The sequence below is a fragment of the Eurosta solidaginis genome, chromosome 1 (genome assembly GCF_040869045.1).
Source record: "Eurosta solidaginis isolate ZX-2024a chromosome 1, ASM4086904v1, whole genome shotgun sequence".
In the NCBI taxonomy this organism is placed as follows: Eukaryota; Metazoa; Arthropoda; class Insecta; order Diptera; family Tephritidae; genus Eurosta; species Eurosta solidaginis.
In genome coordinates, this window is record NC_090319.1 from 329069750 (window position 1) to 329093501 (window position 23752).

A 23752-nucleotide genomic window follows, 5' to 3' on the forward strand; every position below is an offset into this window, starting at 1 on the left:
AATTTCGAAAAACCGAAAAAGTGAGATAATTCATTACCAAAGACAGATAAAGCGATGAAGCTTGGTAGATGGGTTGAACTTATGACGCAGAATAGAAAATTAGTAAAATTTTGGACAATGGGCGTGGCACCGCCCACTTTTAAAAGAAGGTAATTTAAAACTTTTGCAAGGTGTAATTTGGCAGTCGTTGAAGTAATCATGATGAAATTTGGCAGGAACGCTACTCCTATTACTATATGTATGCTTAATAAAAATTAGCAAAATCGGAGAAGGACCACGCCCACTTTAAAAAAAAATTTTTTTTTAAAGTAAAATTTTAACAAAAAATTTAATATCTTTACAGTATATAAGTAAATTATGTCACCATTCAACTCCAGTAATGATATGGTGCAACAAAATACAAAAATAAAAGAAAATTTGAAAATGGGCGTGGCTCCGCCCTTTTTCATTTAATTTTTCTAGGATACTTTTAACGCCATAAGTCGAACAAAAATTTACCAATCCTTTTGAAATTTGGTAGGGGCATAGATTTGATGACGTTAACTGTTTTCTGTGAAAATGGGCGAAATAGGTTGAAGCCACGCCCAGTTTTTATACACAGTCGCCCGTCTGTCCTTCCGCTCGGCCGTTAACAAGATAATTTGAGCAAAAATCCACATATCTTTACTGAACTTAGTTCACGTACTTACCTGAACTCACTTTATCTTCGTATAAAAAATGAACGAAATCCGACTATGACCACACCCACTTTTTCGATATCGAAAATTACGAAAAATGAAAAAAATGCCATAATTCTATACCAAATATGAAAAAAGGGATGAAACATGGTAATTGGATTGGTTTATTGATGCGAAATATAGCTTTAGAAAAAACTTTGTAAAATGGTTGTGACACCTACCATATTAAGTAGAAGAAAATGAAAAAGTTCTGCAGTGCGAAATAAAAAAACCCTTGAAATCTTGGCAGGTATTACATATATAAATAAATTAGCGGTATCCAACAGATGATGTTCTGGGTCACGTCCACATTTTGGTCGATATCTGAATCCTTTATGGCGATATTTCGCAACGGCTTCCACCTATAGAACTAAGGCCCACTCCCTTTTAAAATACTCATTAACACCTTTCGTTTGATACCCATATTGTACAAACGCATTCTAGAGTAACCCCTGGTCCACCTTTATGGCGATATCTTAAAAGGCGACCACCTATACAACTACCACCACTCCCTTTTAATACCTTTAATTTTATACCCAGATCGTACAAACACATTTTAGAGTCACCCCTGGTCCACCTTTATGGCGATATCTCTGAAAAGGCGACCACCTATGCAACTACCACCACTCCCTTTTAAAACCCTCATTAATACCTTTAATTTGATACCCATATCGTACAAACAAATTCTAGGGTCACCCTTGGTCCACCTTTATGGCGATATTTTGCAACGGCTTCCACCTATAGAACTAAGGCCCACTCCCTTTTAAAATACTCATTAACACCTTTCGTTTGATACCCATATTGTACGAACGCATTCTAGAGTCACCTCTGGTCCACCTTTATGGCGATATCTCGAAAAGGCGACCACCTATACAACTACCACCACTCCCTTCTAAAACCCTCATTAATACCTTTAATTTTATACCCATATCGTACAAACACATTCCAGAGTCACCCCTGGTCCACCTTTATGGCGATATTTCGCAACGGCTTCCACCTAAAGAACTAAGGCCCACTCCCTTTTAAAATACTCATTAACACCTTTCGTTTGATACCCATATTGTACAAACGCATTCTAGTCACCCCTGGTCCACCTTTATGGCGATATCTCTGAAAAGGCGATCACCTATACAACTACCACCACTCCCTTTTAAAACCCTCATTAATACCTTTAATTTGATACCCATATCGTACAAACAAATTCTAGGGTCACCCCTGGTCCACCTTTATGGCGATATTTCGCAACGGCTTCCACCTATAGAACCAAGGCCCACTCCCTTTAAAATACTCAGTAACACCTTTCTTTTGATACCCATATTGTACAAACATATTCTAGAGTCACCCCTGGTCCACCTTTATGGCGATATCTCTGAAAAGGCGATCACCTATACAACTACCACCACTCCCTTTTAAAACCCTCATTAATACCTTCAATTTGATACCCATATCGTACAAACAAATTCTAGGGTCACCCCTGGTCCACCTTTATGGCGATATCTCGAAACGGCGTCCAGCTATGGGACTAAGGATCACTCCCTTTAAAATACTCAGTAAGACCTTTCTTTCGATACCCATATTGTACAAACAAATTCTAGGGTCACCCCTGGTCCACCTTTATGGCGATATCTCGAAACGGTGTCCAGCTATGGGACTAAGGATCACTCCCTTTAAAATACTCAGTAAGACCTTTCTTTTGATACCCATATTGTACAAACAAATTCTACGGTCACCCCTGGTCTACCTTTATGGAGATATCTCGAAACGGCGTCCACCTATGGAACTAAGGATTACTCCCTTTTAAAATACTCATTAACACCTTTCATTTGATACCCATATCGTGCAAAAAAATTTTAGAGTCAACCCTGATCCACCTTTATGGCGATATCCCTAAATGGCGTCCACCTATAGAACTATGGCCCACTCCCTCATAAAATATTCTTTAGTGCCTTTCATTTGATAGACATGTCATACAAACACATTCCAGGGTTTCCCTCGGTTCATTTTCCTACATGGTTATTTTCCCTTATGTTGTCACCATAGCTCTCAACTGAGTATGTAATGTTTGGTTATACCCGAACTTAACCTTCCTTACTTGTTTTCGTTTGCTTTCCTATCCTCCCTTCTCCACCCCTTCTCTCTTATCCTCTCCTCTCCTCCTCCTTCCTATACTTTCCTTTACTTTTGTTTGTTTCCCTTTTTATTTTTTTCTTTATTTTTCTTTTCTTTCCTTACCTTTTCTTCAATTTCCGTTCCTTTCTTTGTCTTTCACTCCCTTTCCTTTCTCTTCTTTTCTTTTCTTTTGTTTTCTTTTCTTTTTATTTCTTTCTCTTTCCATTATTTAATTTTATTTTACTTACAAGTAGTCCACAAAGTTGTTGCAACCAACACAACGAATAAACACTTCGCATATCAGCAAAGAAAATTACACATTTACTCATATTTGCTGACTCTTGCACTATATTCCAACAAAACATTTATGCACACACTCTTCGTTTATTTGCTCGCGAGATCAAATCTGAGTTCATTTGCATGAGGCCTGCTGGTTTTCTCAGCACAACAACATCGCGCACAGGTTGCCTTTGTAGTGGGAGTGTAAACAATCTTATAGTTTTTAAAACGTGTTTGTGATCTGTAAAGATGCTATTTTTTAATAAATAATACTAGCTCTATATTCAACCTTTTTAATGGCCCGCACTTCTCCCTGAGAAGACCTATCGATACATATGCAAATGTTTACAACTTAGAATTATAGATTGGCCGTAAAAGAGTAGCGAAATTTTCAACTTGCGTTTTTATACTCAGCGTGCTTTGCATACCGAGTAGATTAACTTTGATTGGATAACGGTCGGTTGTACAGGTATAAAGGAATCGATATAGGCTTCCATCAGTATCGAAAAAAAATTTGATTGAGCCATTTCCATCCGTCCGTTAACACGATAACTTGAGTAAATATTGAGATATCTTCACTAAATTTGGTACACGAGCTTATCTGGGCCCAGAATAGATTGGTATTGCAAATGAGCGAAATCATAACATTTTGGAAAACACAAAAAACCTGTTTATTTAGTAAATAATAAACCTAGAATGTTGAAATTTGACATGTGGAGTAATATTGAGACTCTTGATAATTTAAAAAAAAAAAAGTTTAAATGGGCGGGGCACAGCCCACTTGTGATAAAATCAATTTTACAAATATTATTAATCCTAAATCAAAAATCGTTAAACCTTTCGTAACAAAATTCGGCAGAAGTTGCCTTTACTATAAGGAATGTTTTGAAGGAAAATTAACGAAATCGGTTAAGGACCACGCCCACTTTTATATAAAAGAGTTTTAAAAGGCTCGTGGACGAATAAAATAAGTTATAGCTTTGCAAAAAAGGGGTTTACATCAATGGTATTTCATTTCCCAAGTGGATTTATAACAATAAATAGGAAAAACTTCAAATTTAAAAAAATTGGCGTGGCACCGCCCCTTTTACAACTAAGCAATTTTCTATGTTTCGGGAGCCATAACTCGAAGAAAAATTTACATTTCGTAACAAAATTGGGTACACATATTTCCCTTGTACTAAAAATGGACGGGATCGGTTAAAGACCACGGCAACTTAGATATAAAACAAGTTTAAAAGGGTCGTAGACTAGAGTAATAAGCTATAACTTAACAAAAAATAGTTTTGAATCAATGATATTTCACTTATCAAGTTTTACTGTAAGAGGAAATGGGGGACATTTTTCTTCTAAACGGGCGGTGTCACGTGTTATGTAGAAAAGTAATTTATCTGAAATGAAATGTACAATTGAAGCTCACGCTGAGTATATTATGTTCGGTTACACCCGAAATTAGACACCTTTACTTGTTTTTGTTTATTTTATAAAAATAAAAAAACTTAAAACGTACACCTACGAGGTCCTGCGTGCTCCATCGTTCGCCAATTTGATTAATCTTCCGACAGGACATTCAGTACAAACCATTTATTATACAACTAAACAGACATCTATGTACGTTACATAATAGTCATATTAAGGTTGTGTCAAAAACTAAAAAAATTCTAAAATTTTCGATATTTCTTAAGAGATTTACAGGCGAATTCTGTAACCTGCTTGACAAATTATATGAATTTGAAGGATAATTTGTTAAAAACATATTTTAAATTAAAAACTTTGCAAAGAAAAAAAAAAACACGAAACCTATTATTTTTGATTTGAGATAGAAAAAGCTCTTGTTAATCACCGAATCATGCTAGTAAAACTTATAAATTGGGCCTGTTCTTGTTATGTTTAATACAATCGAGTTTTTTGTCAAGTAAACAAATTTATTTAGTTATTTTAACCGAAAAGAAACTGTTGGTGTCAAGTTAACATCTGTAAAAGTTACAGATTCTCAATCAAGCTAACTGATTTTTCTATTAAAAGAACTGATGTCATTGGCCATTTCAACAGCGAAGAAATGTAAATATTATGCAAATGCATCAGTTAATTTTGAAGAGAAAGTTATGCTCACGGAGCTCACTCTTTTGATGTTACAGAAATTTCTGTCATAGATACCGCTGGTATAATAATGTTGATTCTCGATGTTGACGAACATCTGTTATTTTAATATTTTTCATTTGTATTCTAAGGGTGAGAGTAATAATTGTTATGAGTTATGACTACGTGTAATGAAATTTTTTTTGACAGAAGTTTCGGTTGAATTCATGCCTAATTCGGTTGATTTTACCAACTTTTTCTTCCGGTGAATATTTCAGGAAGAGTTCGAAAACCTTAAAATTTATACTCAGTTTCGAAAATTTCGAGCTTCTAACCTAGAGTTTTCTGAATTTTTTTGAGTATGGAGTATGATAGCTCAAACAATTTTCCTAAAATAAAGTACAAGTTATAGGTCCCTCGAAATTCGTGTTAATTTTTGTAAATAATATTTTTTTATAAGTTCTTCCATACGAGCTTTGTCATTTTTATAGAAAAATATCTGAAACACCATTCGGAAAAGAATTGTAAAAGCCAAACTTTGAGAGTCCTACAACTTTTACTTTTGTTGCACTTAAAGTGGTTGGGCTACAGAACTGCACAGTCAGAAAAAAAAAATTAGAAAGCTCTAGATAAAAAGCTCGGACTTTTCGTAAACTTTTCTCAAATTTTCGATTTTTGTTTTCACAAAATTTTTTGCAAAGTTACGGTTACAACATTGACAGAAGTTTTTTCTTAAATTATTGGAAATAAAAAAATTGAATTGAATTGAATTACATTAAATTTGATGAAAATTGCTCTGAATCGGGTTTTTCAAATTTGATTTATTGGAGTCGGAAGTTGCTCTTACATGGCAGAAATCAACCCATTCGAAGTAAACCGATTTATGACCCCGCGATTTAAGAGGCTCAGAATAATCTCGTGGTAGGCATGCCTGTCGCAAAAGATAACTCAAATCAACAGTCTCGAAAGTTAGTGGGGCCTCAAAACTCCTCTAAACCTTTCGAAATCGGAATAAAAGCTTTGTAACATCCCTAAGCTATACGCCGACTTTTTATGCAATATTTGCCAAAGCTTATAAGGTCGTGCATACCAAACAGTGAAAGACGGTTAAGTAAGATTGAGGATAAAGATATGATTATGTACATATATTAACACTGTAATATTAACACAAAAAGAAAAAGTTTGTATTTGCACGATTTATGAAAAAATGTTAAGCAATTGTTTACTCGCATAAACGACACCTTTCTCTTCATTATTCCTATTACTTTCATGTGTACGCCATTTTATATGCGCCTGCCGTCGACTGTCAAACCTAGATAAGCAAACAATATCGGCAAGCAAAAAAAAAAAAAAAAAAATCCAATGCATATGTAATAGATACTTTCATAGATATGGGTATTTTGAAAGGCAAACATATTAAGCCAACGTAGGGCTGATATTCGTGCCAAATACAACAAGAAAAAAAAAAAACAAATAAATTAAATAATAGAAGTTGTGTATCTTCGAAACGATTTATACCGTATGCCATACATGAAAGAGCGTACAGCATAAAACACAACAACAAACATACGCTTAGCTTTTGCCCTTAGCCATACATATGTATATATATGTATGCTTGGAGGGTGGTAACATTGCTTTTGGGTGCACAGTGATTTTGATGTGTGTTTTTGGCAAGTAAAACGAAAATGTATGGTTTTCAAAATGTTAGGTGGAATATAATCAACAACCAATATAAGCTAATGAAATATGTTACTATAATCCGGAATATGAATTTTTCACAAGCTTGTCATGAGTTGCGTAAGTGTCATTGATTTTATATTAATTAAATATTTCATTGCATTCCATTTCATTTCACTTAATATCATTAATTTAACTTAAATTACATTTCATTTCATTTAATTTAATTTTAGTTTGTTTCATTTCATTCCATTTAATTTCATTTATTTTAATTTCCATTCCATTTTGTCAATTTCATTCGGTTTCATTTTATATAGCTTTATATTTTTTTAAATTCATTTCGTTTCATATTATTTCGTTTCATCTCATTTCATTCCACTTCCTTTCATTTCGTTCATTTTATTGAATTTTTTTAATTCATTTTATTCCATTTTATTTCATGACATTTCATTTAATTAAGTTTTATTTTATTCAATTTTATTTATTTTATTTCGTTTTATTTAATTTTTGTACATTTTTTAACTAGTTTATGTTTTATTAAAAAATTTTGTATTATTAATTTTCTTTTATATTATTTTGCTTTATTTTACTTTATTAATTCCAATTTACTTTATGTTATTTGCTTATCGTTTTCAATTTTATTTCATTTTTTTCTATTGCTATTTTATTAAAATTATTTTTTATTAAAAATGTAAATAAAATAAAATATATATGAAATTTGTACATAAAAAAAAAAATAATAATAAAAAATATGGAACATTTTGTTGGGAATTTTTTGTGCATAAAAATATTGGAGCATTTAGGATTGTTGGGTATTAGGAAAACGGTTTTTGGATGTTTTAAAGGACGGTCTGGCAACACTGCACATTGACGTTCAAAGCCGTCATTTGCACCTAAAAGTATGCAGTCGTTGCAGACTGACAGCTCACATGTACACGAAATATTCCATTTCACCATGGATAATATCGGCGCCTCGCCGAAAAAAATTATCCAACTTATTTGTCCTATTTTTTGGGTAGCGTCAATAAATAATTACCTAAATTTGTACCCTCTCATGGTTGGTAGGGAGTGTAGTGACGACACAAGTAGTATGGAAATGGCGGTTCTAACTCAAATGTTGAAAGGAAAAGTATATACATACTGACATACATATATGTAACCGCAAAACTGAAAATGTGTGTGTGTATGTGTGCGTGTGAACTATGTGAACCCAGCAAGAAATCGAGCGACTGATCAGATACTGAAACACACTGATCTGATACTGATCAGTCGCTCGATTTCTTGCTGGGTTCACAAAGTTCACACACACACACACATTTGCGGTTTTGCGGTTACATATATGTATGTCAGTATGTACATATATACTTCTCCTTTCACATTTTTCCTTTCACCATACTTCTGACACATACGCTTAAAGATGTATAGACATCGAGGGATGCACATATATCGGAGTAGTATTCAATAACGTAATACGCAAGAGTAATAAGCTCGTAAACTTCATAGGAAGGAAACATCTAAATCCAAGAAGCATCAAGCAGGAAATACCACAGGTTGGTGTCGTATCTTCACTACCATTTCGTTTGGACATATCGAAACACATTCTGTAGCCCATCGGGATACTGAAAACAGATACCAAGCTGGGTTCCAAAACAAAAGGCTGTCTTCCTGTTCCCCCCAGCTTCTACTCCTCATGTAGTTTGACATTTTCAGTATAACAAATGTATAACTCGCGAATGAAGTGTTTCCCCAGGTCAAAAACCATCTTTTAGTAAAAGAAGCTCTGCCAAAAATTGAGTTTTGATCCAGCCTTGTAGAAACTGCAAAAATTATTGAACATCCCTTGGAGGCTACTGATGATAACAAAAATAACAAGAAGAATTTGATTGCAACCAACGTATGTGCAAATCCTGAAATCCCAATCTAACGATACAAATTCTTTGTAGACAAAAACTGTATTTTAAATATGTCTTCAATCTTCTCGCAAATTAAGCACTGTAACAAATACATGCGCATTTGCTAGCCTATTTGAACCGAAGCTATGTAAGTTACAACAATGGGCCAAAGTTATAGTACAACATTACTATGCTGCAGCATTGAAAACGAGGAAAAATATTTTTTGGCAAATCATCTTATATTCATTTCTCAAAGCGGCTCTATGCGGCTGTCGTTGCTACCAAAAAAATAATAAATATTATATTAAAAAAATTGCTCAAATACAAAATTGAACAAAGAGAAAAGTTGAAAACGAGATGCCAAAGAAATATGTAAAGAAAATTTTACACAGCAGGAGGTAGTGGCAGCTCCGACCGACCATCGACAGCAGCAAACTGACACAAACGAAGTTGGCGAGTTACCCAAGCGAACCTAAAACATGGGTGGTGGTGGTGTTGCTGGTGCAAAATGGGTACTATGAGTTCAATTTATAAATGAGTAATATAGTAATTATTTAATTTCGAAAAAGTCTTATTGAGTTCTTAAAGCAAGCTAGCCGATTTACTGGACCGATTTTTATAATCAAGTTTTAAAATAACTTATTTGTGGCACAGTATGACATGGTGGTGAATAAAAAAATTCGTTAAAAGAATACCTTATCTCAGAATTTTTTAAGAAACCGCCTTTTTCAGATTTCAGCTAAATAAAGCGCATTCTCAGGATTCGGGTAAGGAACGCCCTATCTCAGAATTTGTTTCAAAAATACTCTATCTAAATTTTTGAAACAAATAATGAGATAGAGTTTTTTCCAAATGAATTATGAGATAGGCAGTTTTCGAATATATCTTTTTTTGGAAGCCCTTCCGAATACCGCTTATGTTTAATAGAGCATGAGTTTCGCTTCTGCTGTCATCTCTAGTTCGATACACCTAACAATAGGGAGTAAACGCTGCCACCGGCCGCAAAATTTTGATGAATACAACACGCACTGCTTTAAGATTGACGAGTGATTGTGGCAGCTGTACTGATAAAGTTTGATATGTGAGGGTGTATAAAGAAAAAAGTTATTAGAAAGCACGACTAAGTAATGTAATATTGAGCAGCAGACTGTAAGCCTACACCGCACCCACCCACAGGTTAAAAATATGTTCAAGTTACACTCACTCGCAATCTAAATGGGATACTTTTTCTTGATAAAATACTGCTGAGACAGAAGTTCACTGAAAGAAATTATCAGGCCTGTTCTGAATTCCGACTCGGAATGAAAAGTAAAACGACATTGATTTCGACTCGGTTTCTATTTGGTGTTCTCAATTCCGATTGTAAAAAATCGATTCGAAGTCGATTTCGAATCGTTTTCATTCCGATTCGGTAACCAGTTTAATCAGCTGTTTTTGTTTATGTGTTTTGGTTAAAGTATCATAAAATTTTAATTTAATTAAAAAATGCCTGCAGATATGGTTTTTGATGCGCAGACGCAAGAATACGTGCTATTGTGCGTGCGAATCGTAAAAATGCGCTGGATCGGAATTCAGAACAGGTCGACTTCATTTCGATCAGCATCGATTTGCTTGCCTAATAGATTTCTTGATAAAAGTTTTTAAAGAAAGATTTATTATGCCAATTTAACTCAAATTTAAACAAAAAATACACACAACTCTTCCAAATAAAATGAAGAATTTAAAAAAAAATATTTGAAAGACAAATATCGCAACATTTGTGTATAATCTGCCAATTAATTTTCATTCAGACTGCTCAGAGGCAATACTTTTCAAACCGATAATTTTTGGTCGGAATCGAAATTGAGAACACCAATCCATTTCGATTCCGAAAAAATTGATCGGAATCGGAATCCAGAACAGGCCTGTATATGTTAAATGAAAAAAAAATATATAAGGCCAGATAACCTCCGCAAAAGATTTTAGGCCGTCGTGCTCCTTTTAATGTTTCTTACGAAATGGCGGAATTGGACCTACTTGTTTTATGCCGACTCCGAACGGCATCTGCAAGGCAGATGGGTTTTGACTGAGAGCTTTTCATGGCAGAAGTACACTCGAAGTTCTTTCCAAACACTGCCGAGGGGCGACCCCGTTAAAAAAGTTTTCTTCTAATTGTATGCTGCTTTGCCCGGGGATCCTCGGTGTAGTAGGCGAAGCACGCATCACGGCGGCCGCTGACAGGTCTAGCTTGAAATGGCTGAGTCGAGATTAATTATTCAATCGAAAAATTCAGTACAAACTTTTGGAATTTTTTTGTTTTTCTTTACTTTTTTCCTCATATTGTTTCATTGTGAATGATACAAACATGTAAAAAAATATACTTTTACCGACGTATTTTGCATCCCACAATGCTATCAAATTTTCGACAATTTTTAGTAACTATCAAAAAAGTGTCTGAAAATGAAATGGTATAAGTTTGCTCCTAAATCGAAAATTGTAAGCTCATAAAGGAGAAGAGGTACACTAGACTGGGTCGAAAAAACAGTTGCTATTGTCCGCCCCTAAATTTAAAGATTATGTTGAGAGGGTTTCGGAAATTTTATTTTTAAAATTTTTTTTTATCCTTCGAAATACAGCCGAAAAGGGTTTCTCGTTGTAACTTGGTTATTTGACGTCCGATTTTTAAAATTGATATGTCATTATTTTGGCCTTGAGAAGCTTCACATTTCCGTTTAATGTCCTTTTAAGCTATGAAGTCGTTTCCACATGATTAGGTCAGCTAACAAAGTTGTACACCCCATAATGTATCCTTTTTTCCTTAACAAACGAAAGTACTAAACAATTCAAGAAAATGTTGCTTTGAAACCATATTACTAAAATAATAAACAAAGAAGTTATAGAGCTTTTAATATTTATTGCAACTGTTATTTTACCTAATTCTTATTATACTTAGACCTGAAACTCATGATATTTATGGAGGAAGAATTATTATTAGGGTTTGCATTGAAAAGTTAATAAATATATGCCAAATATCATGAATAGGGGAAGTCAAAGTAAATAATTGAGTCAAACCTGTTGTTTCGTATTTATAATAGCTGTGTTTTTTTCACATCTATATACGTTTACGCTTAAACTTTATATGGACTGCTAAGCGACAAACTTTAAATACACCTCTGAAATTGCTACGCATAAAATTAGTACTACTAAATTTCAATACGCATTATACTCAGATGTAACTGAAAAATGTGTCTATGTTTCACCCTCTGCACTAATTCTATGTATTCTATGCGCGTCCAATATTTATCACAACTTATTCAGCTTATGTTATACACAGAAATACAACAGAGTGTTGTGTCTCCGCTTTTCGGTACACCCTGCGCTGTAGCTAGTTGTTTAACCACTGTCCTAAGCATCTAGTATCTAAGCGAGGATAGGCGTTTTTTTTCACGCGTAAACGAAACGTAAAAAAAAAACACGGCTAATAATAACAGTATGCGACGAAATCAACTTTTTCTCTGGGTATTAGACAAAACCCACCTTTTCGTAGAGATTGAGGCTTAAGTAAACAAAGTACTATCTCCGTTTTCGAACTTAGAATCCAAAAAATAGATATCGGCTTTCGAAGTTCGAAATTCTACATTTTGAAATTTTTATTTTTTATTTTTTGTTAACGCGTTCAGCAAATTGGAAAAGTAAAAATGTGGTCGTGGTCCGCTCTTTTCCCTTATTTGAAGGGCTGCATTGTTTTTTTGAGAAATTTGGTATAACAGTTGTTATACGAGGTGAAAAGTCAGACTCTGACTTCAGAATACAGTCAGCCTCTGACTTTTTCAATTTGCTTAACGCGTTAACAAAAAAAAAAAAAAAACAAATAGAATTTCGAAATGTAGAATTTCGAACTTCGAAAGCCGATATCTATTTTTTGGAGGCTAACTTCGAAAAACGGAGATATTACTTTGTTTACTTAAGCCTCAATCTCTACAAAAAAGTGGGTTGTGTCCAATACACGGAAAAAAAGTTGATTTTGTCGCATAGTGTTATTATTATAAATACGAAACAACAGGTTTGACTCAATTATTTACTTTGACTTCCCCTATTCATGATATTTGGCATATATTTATTAACTTTTCAATGCAAACCCTAATAATAATTCTTCCTCCATAAATATCATGAGTTTCAGGTCTAAGTATAATAAGAATTAGGTAAAATAACAGTTGCAATAAATATTAAAAGCTCTATAACTTCTTTGTTTATTATTTTAGTAATATGGTTTCAAAGCAACATTTTCTTGAATTGTTTAGTACTTTCGTTTGGTAAGGAAAAAAGGATACATTAGGGGGTGTCCAACTTTGTTAGCTGACCTAATCATGTGAAAACGACTTCATAGCTTAAAAGGACATTTAACGGAAATGTGAAGCTTCTCAAGGCCAAAATAATGACATATCAATTTTAAAAATCGGACGTCAAATAACAGTTATAACGAAAAAACCTTTTCGGTTGTATTTCGAAGGATCAAAAAAAAAAAAAAATATTCCGAAACCCTCTCAACATAATCTTTAAATTTAGGGGCGGACATTACCAACTTCACATAATCAGGATGACTACTGAGTTGATTTAGGCATGGTCCTCTGTCTGTTTGAACGCAAACTAGTTCCTAAGTTTTTGAGACATCTTGCCGAAATTTGGTATATTTTGGGGTCCGATTAGATATTTGTCGGACCCGACCAGATCGGAGAATTTTCGCCAGTTAGAAGCTTGAATTTTTAGCAGGTGTTTACGTATGTATGGCAAGCATTGTTGTCTGAAAAAATTGTCAAGATTGGTCAAATAAATAGACAGCTGATTTTCAGATTTTATGAGTTCTTAAAATTTCATCAGATTATTGAACCAGCCCAAACAGCAGATATTAGTTTCTGAAAACTGCGAAATTCGTTTAAAAGCTTTTTTTATAAAAACTTGGTCAAAAAGTCTTACATTTTTTAGTTTTTAGTAGGTTGGCAAAACAATAGCTAATAAATTTTATTGATTTTTTAATTAAGATTTTCGGCAATAATGAAATTTTTAGAAATTAAAATTCAATTAAAAAAGTCACACAAATCGGATATTTTTTTCCAAATTATTAAGAAAAAACTTCCAAAAAGTATAGAAACCCTTTTCAGCGATAAACGAGTTCGCATGGAATGGCCCAGTTATAAGTATGACTGCAAAAACAAAACTGCAAATTCTAAACATTTCAAGAATTTTTCAATGAATAAAAGCAATTATATTTATAAAGTTTAAAAAAAAAAAATGTTTAAAAAGTATTAGGAGTATGCTCATCATTCATTATCAATTTAACAGCTATAAAATATTTTTTAACAGTTTATTTTACTTTGGTAAACAGGTGTCGTGAATACCTCAATCGTGAAAAACTATATAACAACAGCAATTGACAATTAGTAAATGACATAAATAAAATTCAACAGAGGGAAATATTTATTTAAAATTTCCTAAAAAACCTTAAATTTGTAACGGGATTTAGCCACTTTCAAAAAAAAAAAAAAATCACAGCATTTTTATAATATTTTTATTTTTATTGAATTTTTTTTTGTCCCGGATATAATTTTTAATAGAATCAACAGAAAAAAACCAAGAAACTTACAAACACAATTTGTTCAAAACCTATAAAAAATAATTTGTGCCATTCTAAATGTTTGTAACTGTACAATACGATGTTAAATTACAATCGATAGCATATAAAAAAGAAAAAAAAAAAAAAAACAAAGCCCCCAAAATTGGAATGAGCCACGACTATAATATGTATGTACAAAGCTCTTATGCTCACACACACCTACACTTATCCTCAAACTAAATTGGGAGCAATTATAGGGGAAGCGCACATACCATGAGTCCTGCCATCGCACAAAAAGCGCCTTACACCATTCGGCCTTTTCTCAAACCAATCTACCTACGCAACAATCAAATGAATGAATAAGAAAAAAAGTTCATTTTTCTTTAATTTACGTGCCTGTCAACTCAAAATGCCTGCTGCCATTTATTTTCCTTGACATCTGAACGGGATATTCTACGTAGCTGTGACAAGCTTACATCACAACAACCATGAATATGGGGGTTAACTACTAAAAGTAAAGCGGCCCATACATAGATCCAGCTAGATTTGATTGGTGGTGGTGGTGGTGCTTGGTATGTACATTGATATCCCTTCTTTAGTAAAGCAGCAGGAAAGGGATGATGCACGACTTATTGCTTATCGTTGAGTAGGATCAAGGTTGGTTGCTTAATATTCTGCATTTGCGCCATTTTGCTATAAAAAACTTTTTTCTTTCACTTCTGCTAAATTTATATTGCAAGCGTGGTTAGCAAGCGTATCTTCTTATCAACATACCAAAGGTAATAAAAAGAAATACTTAATCGCAAGATGGACTTACTTTCTTGAATTTTTTTTTTTTAAATCTTGGCTTATATATTAAACAAAACATAATACCACGTGAGTCAGCTACAAATTAATTAAAAATCTTATCGTACATGTGACGAGCAGTTGACAACCTCTCGATGCTTTCTAGGTATGAGTGAGAGAAAAAGAAGCAAATAAATCCTGTTTTAGATAGTTGTAACGTTGGTCGGAAAAAGGGGAAGCCTAAGCTGATTTTGGGCCCAAAAATGGTCAAACGTCTTACTCCCAGAAAATTCTGCTCTCCAACGCGTAGAGTTCCATAAATCTTTCGAAGAACTTTTCTCTCCAACACTCCAAGAGCCGCTTCATCTGATGTTGTTATGGTCCATGCTTCTGCCCCCATATAGCACAACGGGTACGAAGTGACTTGTACGAGTAGAGCATAATTTTCTTTATCCGAGAGAGGACTTCACTTTTCAAATGCCTACCTAGCCCAAAATAGCATTTATTGGCAAGAGTGATTCTTCACTGGATTTCAGAGCTGATGTTGTTGTTAGTGTTAATGCTGGTTCCCAAATAGACGAAGTCTTTGGCCTTTGCATAAATTCGAAATTATCAAACGGCTCATAAAATATTCTAAAGACATTGTTTATGTTTGCAATCACTAATCGGGGATAGGCAACCCGATAATGTATCAAAAATAACGATTTCGTGGTCGCTTCCAATATATCTCAAAAATTTCCTAATGTCTATTAATATCGATAGAAAAATACAACATACTAGAAATATCGAAACGAATCTCAGAAGACGAGACATTTGTACATAGATTAAAGTAAAGGACTCAAATTCCACCGTCGCATAGATTACATTAGAAAAAAGCCGGAGCAAGCGCACTTTTTCAGGCGAATCAATTTATTTAGAGCAGAAAAGGCAGGAGTGATTGGAAAATACTCCAGTCTAATAAGGTTTCCATGTCATTCATTTAAGGAATGTAGGAACTTTGCATGGCATTTTTGCAAGTAAAATAATATATTCACACAGGGCAACCGAGTATGAGAGAGCTTTACCTGGTTCAGACCAAAGAGCACCATAAAAACCGCATTGGTGTACCACTATTGATTCTATGTTGTATGCCAAAAGATATACAGGCAATTCTCAGACACTTAAAAACGAATTTCAAATACAAATGCGGTTAATATTTCATATCCAAAGTGGAACAACTTCTCAATAAGTAAAATCAGAGATTGAAAATAATTGTTAACAAATATTATTTTTTTTTGGTATTTCAATGAAAAAAACTATAAAATGTAAAACAAAAAACCCTAAATCAACAAAACAAGGTGTTTTTTAAACTTTTTTTTGTCTTTCAGCAACACAAAAATTTTATTTTTGAACATAATAAAGTGAACAAGAGCTTATGAGTTAAGCTTTACAAGTAATAGGCTTTCAAGCGTTTCATCGCTTAAGTTGTACCTCCTTTCATCCAAAATGAAATTCAAAGAAGAAAATGATCTTTCTACTGATACTTACGTAGCAGGGACACCAAGAATGACTAAGGCTTATTCAAACAGATCAGGAGATGTAAAGCGAATATTTTGATAATAAGTAAAAATGTCTTCATATACCGCCAAGCGTGTACAATACCTGATGTGTACAATACCTATAAATTTGATGCAGCCTAATATCATATTCCTCAAGAGTTTCCAATACCGTCGTTTTTGTTTTGTCCCCAGTGTGTGGGCGTGACAAGGGTCTCATTCTGAGAGTTTTTACAACTACTACTAATTTTGAATTTTAATATACTGTAGGTTAATGCCTAAAATTGAGCGGTCAAGCCGAGTAACGGCTTCAATTTTGATTGACACAAATTTTTTTTTCAACTACATTTTTATTTCGTTTTTTATTTCTATAGCACGATTACTTATTAACTCCATAACATAATGGGAGTTGATTATATTCATATTAAGGGCTTTGAAGTTGGGAACCACTATATCCCTGAACCCTTCACTGTCCAATTGCGACAACGGCCGCCCATCTTTTGTTAAAATTTTTATTAACGAATTCTTAAAGGACTCTGGTTGTATAGAGTATGAAATTTTAATTTTCTTTTTTGGTGGTTCGCTATTTTCGAAATTAGACCTGAAACCGTCTAGAAATCTTTCGTGCTTCGTTATTATGTGGCGTTTTAAATTTGTCAAATGTTCGCTCGCCAATTTACTTTTGCACATTTTAGATTGCGACTTTTTTTCTTCCTCGTTATATTGGAAAACGTCTCTAATGGCATTGTTTCCCCCAGCGGGTTAAGGGGCTTACAATATACCCGCGGTAGGTATGCCTGTCATAAGAGGCGACTAAAATATAAATTGATTCAAGGGGTTGCCAGCGCAATATATAGCTTCTTCAACCCAATTGTCAACCTCACCTATCCGTGGCGAATCCTGTTTCATTAACAGCCGAGGCACTGGCGACTCCAATTTCCTCATTGAACTAGGGGGTGGGGAGGGCGGTATGGCCTAGAAGGCTTAATGTGGTCATATAAATCGTTCCCGAGATGTTCGGCCTAGTACCTCAATGGTGCTTTGTTACCGGAACGTGCCGGATCTATATCCGGCAAAGGACCATCAACATCGATAACACTCCCCAGAGGCTTTGGGGAGTGTCTTTATCGTTAATACAACAACAACAACAATGTCATTGTTTTCTGCAACCCTATTCCTGCCCATAGTGTGTTTACACGTTATGATACATATTTACCCAGCTTATATACGCTTCAAATGTTTTTTCTCAGAAAAATGTTCTATAATACTATTTTCGGTTGATTAGTTCAAGTTTTTCAAAACAATAATCAGAGAAAGAACGAAAATTTCAAACTGTAAGGTTTTTTCTGAGACAAAAAAATTTTTTTTTCTTTGAATTTTAGTTTTCAACGAATATCTGAATAATTTGGCTTAACTTTCATGCTATTTTCAAAACCTTTTAAATTGTTAATAGATATTTTTGATGTCGATCACAAAAATGCAGGTAAGTTTTTTTTGTATGATCTAATTTTTTTTTATTTTTTGTTTGGTCATAATATTTTTTATTATAAAAAATATTTATGAGTTTTTCTGCTCCTAACATAGCTTGACCTCCCTGAAATAAAAAACCAAGTGTTCTTGAAATGAGAACCAAAAATCTTAATAAATCAAGCCGATTTCGTGCTCGAAATGAGCACAAAAGATTCATAAATTTAGAACAGACGAATGAGCTATAGAAACCTTCGATAATACGAAGACTAATGGTCGTCCATGCCGATTTCATAGCAGAGGTTAATGTACTCGGATAAGTATGGTCAAATTGCTGCCCTCCCTTATAACCCTTCAGTGACAATAGCCCAATCAATTAAAGTTGAGTGACATTCAGAATTCTGCGCTGTACTTGGATCAATAATCCTAGATTAAACATTTAAACATTTATGAGCTTTATAAATTTTACTTTAAACTTGTACGACTAGCAAGTTGGTGTCTTTTGTCGGCTTTTATATTGGTTATTTTATAATCAAAGAAGATAATTTATTTTTCCATAAGGAAATGAAGTAAATCTAGTTCTAATAAAGAACTCTAACCGAACTCAAAGTCAATCTGTGTTGCTGAGTTATGGAATTGTAAGATCGTCTTAGAGATCTTTTAACGCTCGGCAACATTTATTTGCTTATCAAGAAATATTATATTAACAAGATTATTGTACTTACCAGTTTCATTGTCCACCGTAAATGGCACGCCAGCCCATTCATCCGGCACTTCTTCAGGTAGTGCAGCAGTATTTTTGTCCACATTTTTTTCATCAAAACTTGGCTACAAAAACATGTGTAAAAAGATTTTATAAAATATAAAAAAATTTGCGTAGAAAAGTGCTAAATGGTTTTGTGTTTTTTAAAGTACTTTTTGAACTGAGTTGTTACATATCACAGCCCCTCAAGTACACTGATCACCAGATGTCGGATTCGTTTGCAAATGCGAATATTTTTTTGAGGTCGTAGAGATCGTAGAGGTCCCTGAAATGTTTTGCATAACTTGCATATTTTTTGAATATTTTTGGCATATTTACAGTACAGTCGGAACGTATTAGAACAAGATAAAAAAGATGTATAACCACAGAATTGTATTTTTCCAGATTGAAAATGGTCAAGCGAAAGGAAATATCCGTCGAAATACGAGCCCAAATCATTATTTTGCAAAAAAAACAGGTAACAACTATCGAGAAATAGCCAAATCAAGGAAGACTTGGATTCACCAATATCGCTCACGACAGTCAAAGGCCGGCTTAAAGAAAAAGGTATAATTGGGCGCATTGCAAAGGCACTTCTACGGCCAGTTAATACACAGGAAAGACTGAAGTACGCTCAGGAACATAGCGATTGGACGATTGATCAGTGGAAATCAGTTTCATGGTCAGACGAATCAAAATTTGAACTTTTCGGTAGCCAAAGGCGTCAATATGTTCGCAGAAACGTCAATTAAAGATTGAAAGCAGATTGCATTGTGCCAACTGTGAAACATGGCGGTGGCTCAGTGATGATTTGGGGCTGTTTCAGTTACGCTGGCGTTGGTCAACTAAAAAAAAATTTTATGAATTATGAAAAAAGAGCAGTATCACAGTATACTCCAACGCCATGCAATACCATTTGGCATTAATTTGATTTGTCGTTGATTCATTTACCAACAAGATAACGATCCGAAACGTACGTAAAAACTTTGTACTTCTTATTTAGAACGAAAGAAAATCGCAGGTGACCTTGATACAATGGAGTGGCCACCACAATCCCCCGATTTAAATCCCATCGAGCTATTGTGGGAAGAATTTGATCGACGTGTGAGAGATCTAAAGCCAAAAAGCCTCTGGGATTGTTTGAACGAAGTATGGAATAATATTACACATGAAACACTTTAAAAACTCATCGAAAGAATGCCGAAATTGGACGCTGCAGTCATCAAAGCAAAAGGTGGCCATTTTCAAGAAAATCGCTTAAAGTAACATACTCACTGTTTCCTTACAAATTTGGATGGAACTTTCATTAAAATTCATTAAAAATGTCTTCGTATCATAGAACTACGTTGAATGTAGAAAACTACTGCGAATGTGTGAATAATATTTTAATAAATGATACGATAAACTGACAATAACAATTTTGTTCATCTTGTTCTAATAGTTTCCGACTGTACTATACTTTAACATCTATATCACTAAGAACCATTTTGACTTCGTGCCCCTCTATTAACTTTTAAACTATTTAACGTTATTACTGTTAAGTTTGATTTTTGTTTTGTTGTGAATAATTAAGTATGATACAAGTGGTTTTGTTTTACCGGCTTGTTATCAGTTTGTTACCGATGAGTTATCGACTCTTTAACGGTTTGTTACATAAAGCAACGTTATCGACGACTCGTAGGTTTGTTACTTAACAGGTGCCGAGAACAGTTTATCAAGTCAACAACCCATCGATAACCCCTTGTCAACGAGCCGATGAGAAACTAATAACAACCCAGTTTGAAAATAAAAATCCAATAACTAACCGATAATTTGATGATAGTGTCGCTATCGATAACAAAACGATAACCAGTCGATATCGGTTGTTTCCGATAACGAGCTGATGAAGCTCTTCTACAAAAGTCCCGAAATTATACAGACATAGTCCGAAACTATTTCGCATGGGTCCGATAAATGCTCGAAAAGATTAGAAACAAGCCGGACCCGTGCGCATCTTGCGCAAAAAATATAAAAGTCTCATATCAAATATCAACAGAAATCGCTGCCATCTGGCGAATGTTAGCAACTGCCGGTAATGCAGTGTTAGTTCTAATCAAATATTCACAATAGTGCCATAGTACAAATAGATTTCTTTGTGTGCTCACAATTGTTTATTTTTAACAAATTATTTTAATAAAATATACTACCTAAACAAAAGCACTACGACTAATAATGCCCAAAGCTCGGTAATAGCAAGAATCCCCATCTTTACAAGCAAAACTTTATTTATAGATTTGGATGCCAAATAAGAGCGAAAAAGAGACCTGTACATAAAAACAGCAGAAATAATATATAAGATAGTTTTTTCACTGATCCCTCAACGTGGACAACATTCTGAAAAGACCCTATACGAATCCCGAAGAAGGCTATAAAATATTGCTAAAACAGCAAAAAAATAGAACCCGAAAAGAATAGTCTTGTTGAATTAAAATTGATTCGGCTACCAAAACATATACACAAATAAATTCAGAAAACTCTAAAAAAAAGTTCGAAGTTTTCGTAACATTTTCTCGAATTTATTCGAAAACCTTTTTGAGATTGTTTTGCATAGTTTCAGTTACAAAATTAATAGATTTACTTAAATACCGAATAGAAAATTTAAATTGAGGAAATTTTATAAGAATTGCCACTGGTTTATATGTTTGTTTACAAATGAGTCAAATGTGCAACAAAAAAATTGCTTTATTCTAAATACATCTTGATTTTTCATATTTTTTCCTGAACACATTTCTAGATTTTTAATTGAAACTTAGGTGACACAACAACTAACATGTATTTACTTTATAAAGATTGTAAGCGTGTTTGATAGCTATTCACTCAATTTATTCTAATTTTTCACTCCTTGTTTTACCTTCCGCTTGAAAACATAGGCTCGGCCGTTCTTAGTAAATTTGTAATATTTCTGCTGTGCATTATTTAAAAAGTGGCGTGATCTCTTCACAAAACTGTCTAAAATTGGATCAAACCAGCACATTTTTTCACACAATTTTCACGTCAACTAATCTCTTTGAACTTCACATCATATATGAAATATTTTGTTAAAATGTTGATATGCACGTACGTCATTTGCAATGACTAAATAAATAATTTTGCTTATCATTGCTTGATAAGCGTGCTTTACATTAAAAAAATCACAGATAATTCTCGCTAAGCTTTTCATATTCATATGCAGTATTGTAATATGTAAGTGTCATTCCTATAAATTCTAAATCCAAGCTTTTAGTGTGAGCTACTAGAGCGCGTTTCGTTAGGATGCACTCTATGTTTGGCACAAGAAAATTATGCATCACCCTGTAATGAGTAAATGCATAATTTTGTACTCTAGCATCGTACGTTGCACGTTAAAGCTGGTGCCATAAAGATTTTATTCTTCACCGAAAAAAATTAAGCTAGTAAAATCAAGAACATTAATCGACTCTTTCTCAACTTACATATATGCTCTTAACGTTCACAAATAAAGGCATCTCTTATACTTACCTTATCTAATTTCAGTTTATTCAATGCTTTCAATTTCTCAATATCATCTTTTATTACAGCTCCGCAGTCTTTCACATGACAATCGTTTTTGTCAATAGGCGCTGGTGTTAACGAAAAGCCGAGATCAACATCTTGTTTCCATAGTACCTCTTCTATATCGGTTTCCTATAATAGAAAGTACATTTATTAAGAACATGTTTGAAATATAGAATTAAATGATGATTATACATATCTTTACGTATACACTCATTTTTAGGTATATTGTTAGAGTTCGCAAATTATGCCTGGTTTATGATGGACTATCGTTAAAATCAATACTACCGTGGAATTGTTTCCTATATCAACGACTGAGTGGTAGATCGCCCTAATTATACTCAGCGTGCTTTGCACACTGAGTATATTAACTTTGATTGAATAAAGGTTGGTTGTACAGGTATAAAGGAATTGAGATAGATATAGACTTCATCAGTATCGAAAAAAAATTTGATTGAGCCATGTCCGTCCGTCTGCCCGTTAACACGATAACTTGAGTAAATTTTGAGCTATCTTGATGAAATTTGGTATGTAGGTTCCTGAGCACTCATCTCAGATCGCTATTTAAAATGAACGATATCGGACTATAACCACGCCCACTTTTTCGATATCGAAAATTTCGAAAAACCGAAAAAATGCGATAATTCATTACCAAAGACGGATAAAGCGATGAAACTTGGTAGGTGGGTTGACATTATGACACAGAATATAAAATTAGTAAAATTTTGGACAATTGGCGTGGCACCGCCCACTGTTAAAAGAAGGTAGTTTAAAAGTTTTGCAAACTACAATTTGGCAGTCGTTGAAGGTATCATGATGAAATTTGGTAGGCACGTTACTCCTATTACTATATGTGTGCTAAATAAAAATACGCGAAATCGGATGACGAACAGGCCCACTTTAAAAAAAAAAAAATTTTAAGTCAAATTTTAACAAAAAATTTAATATCTCTACAGTATAAAAGTAAATTATGTCAACATTTGACTCCAGTAATGATATGGTGCACCAAAATACAAAAATAAAAGAAAATTTCAAAATGGGAGTGGCTCCGCCCTTTTTCATTTTATTTGTCTAGAATACTTTTAATGCCATAAGTCGAACACAAATTTACCAATCCTTGTGAAATTTGGTAGGGGCATAGACTCTACGACGATAACTGTTTTCTGTGAAAATGGGCGAAATCGGTTGAAGCCACGCCTAGTTTTTATACACAGTCGACCTTCTGTCCTTCCGCTCGGCCGTTAACACGATAAATTGAGCAAAAATCGATATATCTTTACTAAACTTAGTTCACGTACTTATCTCAACTCACTTTATCTTGGTATAAAAAA

At 33.9% G+C, this 23752-nt stretch overlaps 1 protein-coding gene across 28 annotated transcripts in view; it reads right to left on the minus strand.

Moving 5' to 3' along the window:
* Positions 1-23752, minus strand: part of cnc (cap-n-collar) — a 332362-nt gene that overhangs the window by 142758 nt on the left and 165852 nt on the right. For all 28 annotated transcript variants that reach the window (XM_067762112.1, XM_067762111.1, XM_067762118.1 and 25 more), the window contains 2 exons: positions 22389-22553; positions 18856-18958 (listed from right to left, as the gene is read on the minus strand). In XM_067762112.1, coding sequence (XP_067618213.1) covers positions 18856-18958; positions 22389-22553 — 268 coding nt within the window. The remainder of the gene's footprint in view (positions 1-18855; positions 18959-22388; positions 22554-23752) is intronic.